At 35.3% G+C, this 15475-nt stretch overlaps 2 protein-coding genes and 2 pseudogenes across 4 annotated transcripts; 1 reads left to right on the forward strand and 3 right to left on the reverse strand.

Moving 5' to 3' along the window:
• Positions 1 to 44: 44 nt before the first annotated feature.
• Positions 45 to 2938, reverse strand: LOC104719873 (protein ABIL4). The gene is made up of 9 exons (XM_010437860.3): positions 1739 to 2938; positions 1534 to 1616; positions 1293 to 1443; positions 1116 to 1215; positions 971 to 1027; positions 838 to 880; positions 669 to 739; positions 484 to 575; positions 45 to 389 (listed from the first exon to the last, which is right to left on the reverse strand). The coding sequence occupies exons 1-9, from the start codon at positions 1946 to 1948 to the stop codon at positions 252 to 254; spliced, it is 945 nt and encodes a 314-aa protein (XP_010436162.1). The 5' UTR covers positions 1949 to 2938; the 3' UTR covers positions 45 to 251.
• Positions 2545 to 4050, reverse strand: LOC104719876 (26S proteasome non-ATPase regulatory subunit 8 homolog A-like; annotated as a pseudogene). The gene is made up of 4 exons (XR_015568823.1): positions 3827 to 4050; positions 3391 to 3633; positions 3031 to 3297; positions 2545 to 2938 (listed from the first exon to the last, which is right to left on the reverse strand). The product of XR_015568823.1 is annotated as a 26S proteasome non-ATPase regulatory subunit 8 homolog A-like (transcript).
• Positions 4051 to 4467: 417 nt separating this feature from the next.
• On the forward strand, positions 4468 to 6789 carry LOC104719879 (DCD domain-containing protein NRP). Its single transcript, XM_087469710.1, has 5 exons — positions 4468 to 5712; positions 5832 to 5932; positions 6038 to 6121; positions 6225 to 6335; positions 6442 to 6789. The coding sequence occupies exons 1-5, from the start codon at positions 4938 to 4940 to the stop codon at positions 6481 to 6483; spliced, it is 1113 nt and encodes a 370-aa protein (XP_087325836.1). The 5' UTR covers positions 4468 to 4937; the 3' UTR covers positions 6484 to 6789.
• Positions 6790 to 7498: 709 nt separating this feature from the next.
• Positions 7499 to 8449, reverse strand: LOC104719878 (uncharacterized; annotated as a pseudogene). Its single transcript, XR_015568824.1, has 4 exons — positions 8367 to 8449; positions 8184 to 8285; positions 7841 to 8030; positions 7499 to 7758 (listed from the first exon to the last, which is right to left on the reverse strand). The product of XR_015568824.1 is annotated as an uncharacterized LOC104719878 (transcript).
• Between the last annotated feature and the right edge of the window lie 7026 nt (positions 8450 to 15475).

Genomic DNA, 15475 nt, shown 5'->3' on the forward strand with positions numbered 1-15475 from the left:
TTAATTTAAGAAATTACACAAGAAAAAACAATACAGTAGAGAGATTAGTGGAAATTGATTTCATTGAAAATCATAGTTAATTACAAGAATTGATTTTGACTCTCTTAAGCCAAAGACAGAGAGAGTTTCGTGTAGAAGAAAGTGAAGAAACTAGTTTTCGTATGTTTTTGTGTAGTTGCAACCAATATTGGAACAATGAGCATAACTCTCTTATTTCAGATTAATTTTGTACTTACCAAAGTACAAGAGGTTTAGTTTCTGGACTTGCTCATGCTCATCAAAGCCTTGAGCATCAGAATCTTCTTCCCTTTACGCGATGAAGATTGCTTTATCTCCACTATTTCTGTATTTCTCGACACAGGTATCGCTCTTTGTGGTTCTGGTAAGGGCTTTATAAGACACACAAGGTAGCAGAAAGGGTAAATATAACTAAACAAAGATATTGAAAGTTGAAGAAAGTAATCTTTGCATCTCTATGTATACCGGTTTCTTTGGTTGGCTTGGGGAGCTTGAACGTTTCAGTAGAGATCCTGAACGTAAGAGAGGGAATCTCATAGGAGAGTTTGTTCTTTTACCTGCAACATTCACACACACTTACATGACTGAAATGAATCTGACAAAAAAGCCAAGTAAAGAAGTATCATTAGTTTAGTTGATGTAGTTAGTACTTGGTGTTCTGCTGTTGATGTTGTTGTGTACGATGGGTGCAAAAGAGAAACTCCCTGCCTTGTTAGCTTTCCTGCATTTTACAAATCATTCACATTACAAACAACAAAGCCAGAAACAAGAAGAAGAATAGTAGTTTAAGAAGATAAAAAAAAAAATCAAGATTTCTACCTTGCAGTATTTGGGGGGTTTTCTAGTATTGTTGATCGAACAGCTTTAAAAAGCAGATCAGTAGAAAATTCAGATATCATATAAACATGAACGAATCGAACAATCGGATATAAAAAGTAAAGGATTTAGCTACCACTCTTGAACCGGCATGAGTCATCTCCTGCAGAGAAACTTGTGCCTCTTCCTTGTTCTGTGATAAAAAAGAAAAGATGATCAGAGAGATATGGCGAATAATGATGGAACGGGTCAATTGTGTCAGAAGGGAAAAGAGGTTATACGAGGGAAGAAGTAACGCTTATGATGGCGAGGATATTGAAATAGAAGCAAATGCTGATGAGACCCACTCTTCCCCATGTACTCTCTGCATAGTCTCATCCTCTACATGAACAACACACACAGAGAATGTGAGACAGTTTCAAGATTCAGGATTCAAGATTCGAGATTGAGTGTTTTACTTGTTCAAGAGAAGACAAACGAAGATGAGTGGTGGAGAAATGGGTCGAGTTATCAGAGAGAAAAGAGTTGAATTTGTCGGAAACAGAACCGAGATGATCCACTGTGTTCACTACTGCCTTTGCTGCATACTCTTTCAACGTCTCTATGACTCTGCCATCATCATTCATCATTCATCAGATTCAACAACACATGGACTTATAAAATACTCTCGTTACTATCAAGAAAGACAAGAAAAGTTACGTTTCTTTGTGTTCTTCTTTGCCGTAAGATGTTTCGAAATAATCAGCAGCTGAGTATAACTGTTTCCGTAAATTCTTCAAATCCTTAAAACACCAAAAGAACAACAGAAGAGAAGATGAATCTTGAATGAAGACAAAAAAATCACAATCCTATTTGATCAATCTGTGTTTGAGGCGAGAAAGAGAGAGAGAAGGATCAAACAAACCTTGAGAGTTTCTGAGAATTGAAGAGTTTGCTTCATGAAGAGTTCGTCATTATTGGAAGACTGGTGAAGAACTATCGCTAAAGATGTAGAGCTCGCCATTAATGAGATGAGGGAGAGAGAGAAAGAAGGCGAAGATAATGGAGTAAGTAAGAAAGATCCAAGTGGAGACAACACTATATACCACTCTCTTGACTCTTCAATACATTCCATACGTTCTTAACAAGTTAATATTTTCTTTTAAATTTTTGTAACTAATAATAATATCAAACTAAATTGTCATTAAAGGATAAAAAAAGAATATATTTAATTAATTACTAGGTGAGTTAAAAAAAAAATTGTAAAAAGCAGTCGACAAATCAAACATAATGACCCGGAGAAATGCATTTAGGCCACACTTTTCAATTATTAAAATGGTTATTATGAAATTAATTTAATAATTAATGATTGCATCAATTATAAAATACTCAAGTCAAAAAGAAAAATCGGAAGGAAGATTTGTAGTTGGAAAAATTAATGGAGCAGAAAGTAAAGAAGCATGATTATTCAACATTTTGTTTTAATTAAAGAGAAAACAACTTCTCAACAATCTTGATACTCTTTTCCCTTTCTTGAAATTAAAAAAAAAAAAATAAAAATCTAAAGAATATGCATACACATACTATATATACTTATGTACAAGAAGTGGGACACTAAAGAATCCAAATTCAATCACGGACTCATTTTATGGAGTTGCCTTTATGAGTCTAGAAACCATTCATGTGACATAACACACTCACTCATATAAGTTGCATTATGACCAGACGACAAAAACGAACAGAGCAAAATTATATTTCACGAATTGTATGGGAAGATACTAGTGTGAGTCATACATGGTAAAAACAAAAAAAGGCTATATGACCCAAATTGAAACGAATTCGAAGAAGGATAAAGAATTAGGATTACACGATACGCTCGATTTCTCTGGCGTAACTGAGGGTTTGGTTGATGAGTTGCAGAGAGGGTACCTCCTTGCACGGTGCGGTTTCTTTAGCTTTTTGGAACACAAGTAACTAACCCGTCTTTGACTTCCCACTACGGGTGCTCCTCGTTTACATATATGTTGAACAGTTCTTGATCAGAAGAGAAGAGTGACGTCTTACGACCCTCGCTGATTGAGAGATGACCGTATGCTTTCCCCCGCTGCATCCAGCTATTTCGTCTCTACAGATAACAATGAGATTTTTAGAGTCATGGCAATGAGCTAAATAAATAAGAGAAAGGGTCATCAATGAAGCCTATGCATTTCTTTTTACCTAATGGTTTTTTGCCAAGAGAGATCCATGAAATTACACAAAAGTCTCATCAGGTGCGGTCTGTTCTAGCACTCTAACACACGGTTATAGGCACCTTCCATGAAGGATTGCTCGAGCTCAACCGTATGCTTGATGCAATGATTCTACAAGGTTGCAGAGGAAAGTAATTCCAGTTCCGAGCAATCCCGTTCTGAACAAGCAGTCGCAGTAGGTTCAGACCAAGAATTAGATGCTCTTGCTGAGAGGGCGGAAGACGGCTCCTGGCTCCTGGTACAGGAACAAAAGAACACACTTTAGCAAACATCCAATTGAGAGGTGATACAAGATAATGAAGATAGCGCAAGAGATCCTTAAAATCACCTAGCATCAACATAATAATAGGGCTTCAACTGGAAGAAATCTCTCTCGAACGCGTCTTGATCCTCCGTTTTAACACTTATTCGAACAACAGCATACTCATAAATGTCCCCCCTTAACTTAACCAAAAATTGCCTCACAATGAAGAAGATAAGCTTACTAGGTCTAGCAATAGTCAATTCCTGGAGCTGCATTAGGAGTATTCTCAAACAAAGGTGGTAGACTTGTGAACTTAGTCAAAAGAACCTGAATAAAAGAAATGAACAAACACTAAAATTACAAAAACCACCCACTGATATGTATTTTCAAAAATTGAGCATAGTGTATGTAGCACTGAAAGATTTTTTTTTTTTTAAACACCTTTGACATTGCTATGTCCACGGTTTAATCTATAATTGAATTAGGGTTAAAAAAAAAAAAAAAAAAAGGAAACAAATACCTTACGCTGAGACAAGAGATTAGTACATGAGTCGAAATCTTTTCTTGTAAACGCAGCTTTGAACCTCTCGAACTGCTGAGAAACCTCCGGATCCATCTCACTCTCTCTCTCTCTCTATCTCTATGAATTTCTCTGTGAAACTGGGCTGGCTTGAAGAAGAAAAAGAAGAAGACGAAGATTTTCTCGGCAGTAAATGGGCCTGTTTAATCTGAGAGAGTGGGGCTTGAAATGATGATAAAGCCCAATAGAAGCTTCCCGGGTTTTTTTGTACGTGTTAACTAGACAGGAGAAGTCGTGAACTTGTGATGCTGACACACTCACTCTCACTTCTTTCTCGTCAACAACGCGTTTTTGGTGTTTGGTCCACAATCCTTAGCCTCTAAGACAAATCAACCCTATTTTTCTTTTTCCAATAAATAATAGTAATAATTACTTTCTAAACAAAATATCTTAAAAATAAATAATTGTCACTATTATTGACAGAAAAAAAAAATCTCATATCTAAAAGTCCGCCACGTCAAAATCCGCAATTGTGTTCTTCTAGACCGCGTCTTCGCTACCTGCCGCCGCTGTGATCGATCTCACTCGTTCGACTTTCTTCTGCAGCAATTAATTAAGAAAATAAAAAAGAAAAAAACATCAGACAGAACAGGAGTTTTTTTTTTTTTTTTTTGAGTTACGTATACCTTGTACTATTTAATAGTAGTTATTATCCATATTTAATAAACTTACTTTTTACTAATCCACTTTGTCAGATTCACACGCAACCTTTGAAAGCCAAAAAGAAAAGAAAAAAAAAGGGGGGTTGTGTGAGTTGTGACGTTCCTGGAAATTTCTACTGGATGACAAAGTTGCTCCAATTAAAAGCGTACAACTTTTTTCTTCATTCTTCTTTTTTTTTTATATATATATATTTTTCTCACCCAATTTTCACCAATTTCCTCTACTTAAAAAACCAACCCCTGATCTCCAAATACACTTCATCAAAAACCTTCACCCAAAAAGATCGCGTAAAGCTTTCATTCAACTTTGGATAATCTCAGATCGCAAAAATCAGATTTTTTTTTTTTTTTTTTTTGCTAAAGATCAAACAGAGAAGAAGAAGAAGAAGATGGAGAATAATAACAACAAGAACAGCAATCAGCAATCTTTTTGGCAGTTCAGCGACCAGCTGAGAGTTCAGACACCAAATCTAGCGAACCTGTCGCTCAACGACTCGATCTGGAGCACCAACTCCGTCTTCAAAGAGCGTCGAAACTTAGACATCGCCGCATCCGCCGACAAGAACAACAACAACAAAAGCCAGATCGACTATTATCTGAACCAGAATCAGAAGAAGAAGACTGGTTCCGACTCCAACTGGAGCTGGAAGTCATCTTCTGGTCCAAACAACGACAACATGGGTTTGGGTTTCGGACCCGTGGGATCGAAATCCGCCGCTGTCGTCGATTTGAACCCAATCGACAGATTCAACTCTCCGTTCAACGACACCTGGAAATTCAAGTCAGTCAACGTCAACGTTAACGGTTACACACCACCGTCAGGCGCCGTTAACGGAGACTTCAACAAAGGTGTTTACACGTCGATGAACAAGTACGGGTATAACGTAAATCTTATAAAGCAAGGCAACAACAACAAGGACAAAGGAGTCGATGAAGATCATCATCATCATCCTAATCATCATCATCAGGTTCAGAAAGGTGGGAAGAAGAACAGGAAGAACAATAGCCAGAGGAACGAAGACGACAAGATTAATAATGGTTTGGACAAGAGGTTTAAGACTCTTCCTCCAGCAGAGGCTTTGCCAAGAAACGAAACCATTGGTGGTTACATCTTTGTGTGCAACAACGATACCATGGAAGAGAATCTCAAACGCCAGCTTTTCGGTATTCACCTCATCTCTTTACTCTCTCTCTCTCTCTCTCTCTCTCTATATATATATATATATATATAAAATAGATATGTGTTTTCTGATATTTATTTTTTGGGGATGAAATTTGTTTAGGGTTGCCACCAAGATACAGGGACTCGGTGAGAGCGATAACTCCGGGACTTCCTCTGTTTCTTTACAACTACTCCACTCACCAACTTCATGGAATCTACGAGGTTTCTTTCCTTTTGCACAGCACAATCTTTTCTTTCTGTTTTTTTTTTTTTACATTCCGACGAATTGGATACTTATAGAAGAATGGTTTAAAAATAAAAATTCAGGCAGCTAGCTTCGGAGGAACAAACATTGAGTTGAATGCTTTTGAAGACAAGAAATGTCCAGGCGAATCTCGCTTCCCTGCTCAGGTACTATACATACTACTGCTACGTTTCTACAAGCTCTTCTTGTCTACATGTGTTTTAGGGATTTCTAACAAAATTTTGGGGTTTATTTTTTAAAAATATAAAGGTTAGGGCCATAACGAGGAAAGTGTGTTTGCCACTGGAAGAAGACTCTTTCCGACCCATTTTGCACCACTACGACGGTCCTAAGTTCCGGCTCGAACTCAGTGTCCCTGAGGTACTCTTTTTTTTTTTTTCCTTCAAAACTCAAATATACAATTATGGCTCTTTGCCACTTCTTCTGTGTTTTCATTCATTCAAAGTCTTTATATATGTTTTGGCAGGTTCTTTCTCTATTGGACATTTTTGCTGACCAAAACCCTTGAAGTTAGTATACCAATGAAGAACACTAAATAGTGGTTGGTTGGTTACTTCAAATCCAGAAAGAGAGAGAGAAATATACCCGATTATATATATTTACATTATAAGGAGGAGTATTAATAATTGTCTGAAGCAATGGTATGGTCTTACTAGTTTATCGGTTTCTTTACTACAAGTGTTTCCCAGAAACCAGAATGTATGGGAGATTAGAAGATATGCTATTTTTGTGTGGGATGATGGATGAAGAATACATCTCCACTTTGTTTTGTGTAAATTAAATAAATAAAATAATTGTGTACAACCAAACAAAATAGGGAGAAATGAGATGAGCTCTTATTATCCATTTGCGTTTTCTTTTGTTATTATTGATCTCTTCTTCTCACCCTAATCTATCTTAATTTTCATTTTAAACTATTCGAAATTATAAATGAGAGCGTTTGTGAGAGAGACTTGATCATCTTAATTTGTTTCTTTTCTTCTCTGAGGGTGGGTGATTCTTGGTTATGATAACATGTTCATTGATTCATAGTGGAGCTTCTAGCGAAGGGTAGAGCTCACCGAGACATACTATGGATGGTCTAAAGCCTTAACAACCAGTAAAATCTTGCTTCTCTAGCCTATGAGCTAAAAAAAAAAATAGAAAAAAAATTAAAGAAAGTACATACTTTTTGAAGAAAATACATTTGGTGCAAATAGATTATTTCTTCTTCTTTTCCACATTCCATGACTTTTACAAATTCTCTTAAATTGACAGTAAATACTACTCTAGGCAAACATAGGCTACATAGCATATGTTTTGGTATATACATGCATGATCTTAGACTAGTCAGTAGTCACTAGTCACCACATATCTTTCCCTCAATAACTGAGGCAAAACATATGATCGCGGAACAATTTAGATAATACTATATGATCTGTTTTCTTAACAACAATTGAGAATAGCATTTTTTTTCTCTATTTCCTGCCTAACTAGACACTGCTGTTCCAAGATCAATTTTGTCGTACCAATTTGAACCAAGATTTCCGGCAAATTAAAATTCTCACACCAAAGATCTACATGATCGATATGTCAAGCACAAGCATGGACAAAAGAGAAAGAGGCAGAAGAAACAATGAGAGATGTTATATTAAACGATACGCTACACTGCATGGTATAATCGGGAAGATCATCTTATAAAAATTAAAGAAACTAAATCTCTGTTCGGAGCTAGTCTGACCCACACCGACCAGAACCGAGCAAAACAGTGGACATGAGATGCCGGGTTCACTTGGACCGCCTCCTTCAAACACGAAAGAAATGCATGAGTATTAAGCATGGGATACACAAAGCGTTAACACTTTAGACTCTGTACTAAGTAAAACCTTTTCCGTGATTTCTTTTTTGAATTCTTGTTGCAGATTTCAGACAGAATCTCCTCAGTGTCTATAGAACCATCTACATGCGTTTCCACCAAGTTACAACTATCCAAAAGGCTGAGTTGATGAACAACACTTGGGGCAAGACAAGTATCATCTTCTACCTTTTTTCTTACATACTCCATTAGCACAAGCCCTGCGAAGTGTACCATACTATAAGATCAAAGATGAAAAGCTTCACCTTCACACAAAGTAAGTATTCACGGTGTTTAACAGACAGTAACCAAGTTCAGTTGGATAGTGCAACATTTTCAAAAGCAAGGGAGTCTCGGAAGTTAGAAGAGAGAACCTAGAGCTCGGAGCAACTAAGATCAAATTTGTCAGCTAGTTCTTGGTGACCACTTATTATAGAGCGTCGAATGGCTAGCTTCTTTAAGCTGATGAGCAAATCCTGAAAAACTAAAAACATTGATCAGTATGTTTGCTTGACTGAGGGAAGAAGGAGAATTGATGGCTTTGTATTATATATTACCAGTTCAGATTCTGAGAGAGAGAGCAAAACCAAGTGAGATCATCCGTCCTATTGTTCTTCAAGATTTGGCTCAATTCCTCCATCCTAATAGAATAGAAGATGAGCATCCAAGATATTCACATAGATTTAGAGTTGTAAAACCATTCACTGCTCAAAACAAGGTAGAGACAAGAGATACCCTTCTTTCTAATCCTAATATATATAAATATGCGCAAATACTTTACTAAACTAACGGGAAAAGTTGAGAAAACCTTAGCTAACAAGATTCAAGAGGTCAGCATTATTATTAACTGACTAACACACCATACATATATAAAATCAATCGGGTCACTCACCTTAACCGAATCAAACAGACTCAGATGATGAAAAAAAAAGGCCTATCCTCCACAAGTGGACTTAGGGGAGACAAGAGCGATGTAAACGATAAACCCTGATTAGAAATTTTTTATACAAAGAAGAAGAGAAGATGAAGAGATACACTACTCTGAAACGAACGTCGTCGTTTCAAATTTGTAAGTATATATATGCTGAAACAACGTTTTGGTTTTCCTTGACTAAAAATAATTTAGTAGAGAACTTAAAAGTGGGACATTCGTGGCAGAAACCTATTAAACCGGACCGACAATTTCGGTTTTCCGTTTCCAATCAGTGAGAGTTTGTAAACCGATCGGCGAATTATATATATAATCATCTGTTCTCTTTACACGCCCGTGTAATCAAATCAAATCAAACAAACCATATACGACAACTTTTCTTTCAGTTTCTTGTTTGGTCTTTTCTCTTCTTCTTCTTTAGGTTTCTTCTCTTCTTCTTTACGTTTCTTGTTTGGATCGCCGCCATTAGAGTTGCCGGAAGTTTCAGAGATTACAACCATTGTGACGTTTGTTTGAAGTCAGTCAGCACAACGAATTGATTCAAAGCGAGTTCCAGTTGTTATCCAACAAATAAAATGGTATGTATTTACTATTTATAACCCATAACCCATCAATGTATCATTGTTTTTACTAAATTAATTAGTATACGACCAGTTAAAAGTAAAGCAACTTGGTTCTGCTCCCAGACTATTTTCACATATCTGAACCAAGATTTCATTAATTTAATTTGTTCATATTCAAGAAGCACAATGGGTCTTGTTAAGTCAGAATGTGATATTGAAACTTCGTTAAACGTACCTATAACTGAAGATTGCATTAGAACTAGTTTACAATTATTCCAGTTCGTTATCTTTTTTTGCTTTATTCATTTCATGATCTTGTTTATAAATATATTCACGTTGCAGACCTCTGCTTTTGTATCAAGTAGTCTTTATGTTTTAAGTTTTATCAACTTGATATATGGTATAAATTCACAACCACCGGTTAACTACACTGATTTGTTCATCTGCAGATCCCTAAACCATGATTTCATATTTGCTAGAACCACCACTGGGATCTGTTATGTTTGTTTGTGATCACTTGCAGAGGAGGATAATTAATCCAAAAGCCAAGAAACAGTTGCCAAACCAAACCAAGCCTCTTTTATGGCTTAAGAGTTCTATAGAATACTAAATATGTAAGAGTATTGGTACCTTACATATCACATTGTGCAAAATGGTTACTCTTGAGGCTTAAAAAGTTAACAACGGCATCCAAGTCAGAAATCAAGATGATTATGCAGAATGATATCATATTGCAGGCATCATATCTAGTTATGCAAAACTTAAAACTACATGAGGAGTTTAGCATTTTAAATATGTAGTCGTCAAGAAAAAAAAACAAGACCACAACGGAAAGCATATAAAGAAAACTATGTAGAGCATCTTAGAACTAAGCGCTAAGAGCTTGGTCACATAACACGTTCATGCTAGGAAATGCCTTTCCTATGTTTATTTTATAAAGTAGCAATTTGGTTCCTCCTTGTTTTCCATTTGTGAGTCTTTGTACAGAAATTCAAGGAACGTGTGGCTTTCAAAAAGTTATATCTCAATATGTTTAGAACAGAAACTACTCTACTGAGTCGAGTGTTTAAAGGCCATTCCAAGATATCAAAAACATAAAATATCAGTTCACAAAAAAAGGAAGACAAAGGGGTCTTGTAATACCCAGTCAAGCATCCAACAGAAGGAGCAAACACACACATCCGATAGAAAAAAAAAACCAAAATAGAACATAGCAAGACAAAAGTCTTAAAAGCCAAAACGAACAAGTTCACAATGTTACCAAGAAACTAAAAAGGGGTAAAAAACGTTCCACCAACAAACCACCAGTGTTTCATCTACTTACCAAAAGCTGATCCACCGTCTTGTTTGAACATCGTTTTAGTTATGTCTGCTAGTACGTCAATCCTCATAAGGCAAAGTTCCTCATCCACAACCTTTATTTTTTTCACTTTTTCTTCCAACACTAGCTTCTTTGGTCCATCTTTGACCTTATCCCAACAAGCAATCCAAGCGACTTCATCTAAAAAACAATTCGGATTCACAGCCTAAAGTGTCGCTCCCATTCTATAAAAAACGTCAAAACAGCAAACAAAGATGGACCAAACAATTTGGGAAATGAAATTTTTTTAACGGCTGGGATTAAATCTAGTTTTTATGTTAGAATTCTAATTAAGGGCTAGTTGGATTAAATATGGAGTATCTTTTAGCCTCTTCCGCTACCTTCGTGTAGTTGGCATTTACTAGATTTTCATTTTTTCTTTATTCTATTTTATTTCCACAAATTTTTTTTTTTTTTTAAAGAAAAATCTGAAGCTTCGAGTCTTCGACCATCACGACATCATGTCTTTCCGTCTACCATCACCATATCCAAAAGCTTGGACTACACCAAGATCTTTTACCCGTAACCAAGTTCACGTTTGTTACAGTTTTGTTTTTAATAAATCTTTGCATGTCTTTATTATCGTAGACCTCATGAATTTGATATTTGGCACAAATCTTTATATAGAAAAATTGGCTATTCATACTTTTTTGTTTTCAATATTTAAATAAGACGCACACATGCATCAACGTTATAATTATAATAAATATCTCACCATACTGAAAACAACGCATATTTGTGACTAACTCTCAAGTATGTGTAGGATGGACTTTGAGTCTGTAGGAGCATAAACTAAATAACGCATCAGCTTTGTTAACGTGGTTTAGTTTTTCCTATGTCCCTGAAACCTAATCCAGAACAAATTCACTACAACAAGATAGCTGATATTTATATCAATTACCCAACTTCTAGGATTAATAACTTTCCTATTATACAACAAATATAAATTGGGAGATTAACTGTTATTGCACAACCCTTAGGGTTGACAATTTTTCTATTATACCACAAATAGGAATGTCTTATTATACAACAAATAGGAAAGTTTCTCTTCATGATTCCATCTTAAATCTTCCATTCAAGATGTTCATCTAGCTCAGCAGCCGCCACTTGGCTTGTCCAAGTTGATCTCAAGCTTCTGTACTCAAACTCTATAATTCAGCTTCTTGTACTACTTCATGTATTAATATCGGACTAGTACAAGAACTGGTTCAAACGTTTGGATACATCCTCTGGTATATCTAACTGCAGAGTTCTTGATTCAACATCTTATCTTCTTCTCTGCTTTGTGTCAATCATTGTATCAGCTTAAGCGCTACTTAAGGTCTGATGTACCAGTACTTGTATCAGCTTAATAATTCCTCCTCTGTATCAGCTCTAACAACAATTGTATTAAATAATAATTCATCCTCTGTGTCAGTTCTGTCCATTGTCTTTGTCTTAACTGTTGCACCATCACTGAGACATCTATGATGTATCTCTCTATCCATGTCTCATCCATTACAGTCACTTATTAGAGCTTTTACCACATGTTCTAAACCTTATAAAACTTCAGTCAACACAATCTCTCCCTTGGTGATTGAGTTTTATAATCCATGCTCCTTTCTCTCCCTTAATGATTGACTTTTCAATTCTATGCATCTTATAAAACTAGTCATCACAATATCTTCAATGATTTGAGTTTTATAATCCATGATCCTTTTAAAACCAACTTCAGTCTCTCCCTTAATGATTGACTTTTCAATTCTATGCATCTTATAAAACTAGTCATCACAATATCTTCAATCTCTCCTGACTGAGGTTTAAATCTCCTTCAATCTCTCACTTCATGCTACATCATGTATTATTCTTGAAAGTTCATGACATCTTCACATACTTAGTTACTTACAAAGAGTGGGTTAACAACAGTTTCGCTTATGGCATGTAGACATATATAAAACAAGTCAATATTTTTGGAATTGATCTTATACTTTGAATGTATATTTATTCTTAGTGAAAACATACATTAAAACGATCGACAAGATTTTGTAGATTACGATATTGCAAATGCACCTGTGATTAAGTCCAAACACATTTTTATTAAAGATACTAGAATTTGTACCACCAGGATTTTAATTTTCAATATTTTCTATCAATATAGATTTTTGAATTCAAATATAATCATTTATAATTTTGAGTATAAATCTATATAAACATTAAACTTACTTTACCAAGTGATATAAACCATATATATTGTTGAAAATAATATTTTTTTGTTATATCTATTTGTGCGAGATTATAATTTACAAATTTTATCAATAAAAATCATTGAATATAAATATAATCATCCCTACTATTAATTGAAAAGTTATTTATAAAAGAGACATTAGTTTTGTAAGTAATTATATTGCAATGCCATTGGAGATAAGGCAAAATAATTCATTAATAAGAGTGAAATCGTCAATTAAGCATTTATAATTCAGATAAACACGCGGGTTTCTGGATCGAATCTAAGATTTTTTAATTTTTTACAATATTTTGCATCTCTTTTTAAGTATGTTGTGTTCCGCATACTGTCAGAAATATAGTTAATGGTCTGGTGGTCAAAGACATTGGCAATTATTGTGAAAGGTGGCATGTGATGAATTCTTATAAAGGAGAAATTGTTGTTTTGTGAATTTGCATATGTTGATGTGAGTGACCTGTTGGGAACAGTAAGCCTTCTTCTCATAACTCTCTGTCTTATGTATTATACTAAAAGCAGAGCTTCTTATATGTTATACTAAAAGCAGAGTTTCTTATGTGTTAGCGGGGACTAAATCTAAAAATCGTTTCCAATTTTTCAGATTAAGCTACAAGTTTAGGTGCAATGGAATGAGCTAGAAGTTCAATGTCCAAGTAAATTGTTGAAGGTAAATTATTCTTCTTGTGCTATTATTCTATATTTAGTGTTTATGTGCATTGTTAGAAGAGTTTGTGATATCTTCTTGATTTTGTTTGGTTTTTCAGGTGCTACCCATAACTCAATTCAAAGTGGAATTGTAAATCTGCCTAAAGGTATTACCTTTTACTTCATATGATTGCTTTTTTCTTTTTCTTTTTTGTTATGAAATCAGAATTTTTGTGTTGTGTGACAATGAATTTTAGGTTTTTAAATTCTATTGCAAGTATTATCAGGTCCGTCTCTACCCCATGGCAGAGTAGGCAAATGCCATGGGTCCATCACAAAAATCCAAAAAAATTCTTTAAGCAATAGGGTCCAATTTTTTCCAAAAGAAAAATTTATTAAGGGGTTTTAGATTTTTTGAAAATTTGACAGAGGTCCAATTTTAGTATAAGACAAGGCTAAGTATTATTTTATGAGTCTGAACTGTATCTTATGTTGTTTTTGTTTCAGTTGTTTGCGTCTCAAAGGAAGAGAATATGAAGAAGAGTTCACCTTCAGTGATAGTGATTGGAGGTGATATGGTTAAGATTTCAGGTGTTCACACTCTTCAAGATGCTTCTTTTTAGGTATGTATGCAATCTTTAAGCTCACACTATTCTGTAGGTGGATATTCTGCCAGCAAAAGGGAAATTCACAAATTTTGTAATCCGCAAGATCCACCCATGAACTGTTTCCAAGATACTCTTTAAAATTGGCTGAAAAAATGATATAATCAATAATAGGATGAGGTCGATGGTGGGGTGGAGTCTTAAGGAGAAGAAGGTGAAATTGTAGTTCACGGAGAGGCCAAAGCTAAGTCTGAAGACAATATGGTGATATAGAACTGAAACTTGATACTGGTGTAAATGAGGGTGAGAGGAATTTTTTTTTTTTTTTTTTTTTTTTTGTCGAACAAGCCCCATATAGTAGCTTATCGGAAGTGACTTTCTTCGAGAGAGAGCCAGTTAGGTACCGATGAACTTACATGGGAAAACAAAACCCTCGCATTCTTGCACATTTCGCAAACTTATCAGCCCGAGTATTTTCCTTCCAAGGAATATATCTAATACTAAAATCTAGAAAATCATCTATAAAGAATCTAAAATTCGTCAACTCAGAAGTAAAAGTAGGCCAATCCTCTTCAATTGCTGTCATTGCGATTAGATCTATACAATCCGTGACAAACAAAGCTTTCTTCATATTTAAGGCCAGCAAGCACTCCATTGCCCAAGTGAGGATATCCAACTCTGCATGTAGTGGGGAGAGGCTTCTACGCGATCCCTTGAGTCCCAAATGGATCAACTTGTTCCCGGTAAATACAATTCAACGATGTCCACTTCGTTCTTCCTTCAGATGCCATGAACCATCTATAAAGCACACAAGAGAATCTTGTGGAATAGGGGAGCTTGTACGCCAATTCCTCCCAGAGGGGGTGCACTAGGTCAAATATTGGCTAACCTCGAAGCTTCCTCTTCATGGCTTGCTTTCACAAGAGTCTCATATGGAGATTCCGAAATATTCTCGTATAACTTTTTATTTCGTGCTTCCAAATATACCACATCACCCAAGGAAAAATTCTCAATTATGCATAAGGTTAAGTGTGTTGAGCCACATCACCAGATTCCGAGAAGAAGTTAAGTATGCATAAGGTAGTGTCTTGAGCCACAAAAAAAAAAGTTAAACAAGAGATGGTGATATTGTAAGAAAGACGAACACATGGGGAGAATAGCCATATATATGTTACATGTATAGAGTAAATTAAAATCGTGAAAAACATTAAGAGAGTAGCCATTTACATGTTAAGTAAATTAGAATAGTGAAAAACATTATGAGAGTGTTTTGAATTTTATATTACAGAAAATTGTATCAAATGAGAAGAAAAATAAGAGCAATTAATAAATTCTCGTAGA

The sequence above is a fragment of the Camelina sativa genome, chromosome 10 (assembly GCF_030686135.1).
Source record: "Camelina sativa cultivar CO46 ecotype springtype chromosome 10, ASM3068613v1".
Taxonomy (NCBI): domain Eukaryota; kingdom Viridiplantae; phylum Streptophyta; class Magnoliopsida; order Brassicales; family Brassicaceae; genus Camelina; species Camelina sativa.

Excerpts from the sequence above, each read along its gene's own strand:
- LOC104719873 (XM_010437860.3), bottom strand. The coding sequence starts at position 1,948 with ATGGAATGTATTGAAGAGTCAAGAGAGTGGTATATAGTGTTGTCTCCA. Across the intron at positions 1,444-1,533 it reads AAAGAAGAACACAAAGAAAC|AGTCATAGAGACGTTGAAAG; the intron begins GTAACTTTTCTT and ends TGATGATGGCAG. Across the intron at positions 576-668 it reads CATCAACAGCAGAACACCAA|GTAAAAGAACAAACTCTCCT; the intron begins GTACTAACTACA and ends TGAATGTTGCAG.
- LOC104719879 (XM_087469710.1), top strand. The coding sequence starts at position 4,938 with ATGGAGAATAATAACAACAAGAACAGCAATCAGCAATCTTTTTGGCAG. Across the intron at positions 5,933-6,037 it reads AACTTCATGGAATCTACGAG|GCAGCTAGCTTCGGAGGAAC; the intron begins GTTTCTTTCCTT and ends ATAAAAATTCAG. Across the intron at positions 6,122-6,224 it reads AATCTCGCTTCCCTGCTCAG|GTTAGGGCCATAACGAGGAA; the intron begins GTACTATACATA and ends AAAAATATAAAG.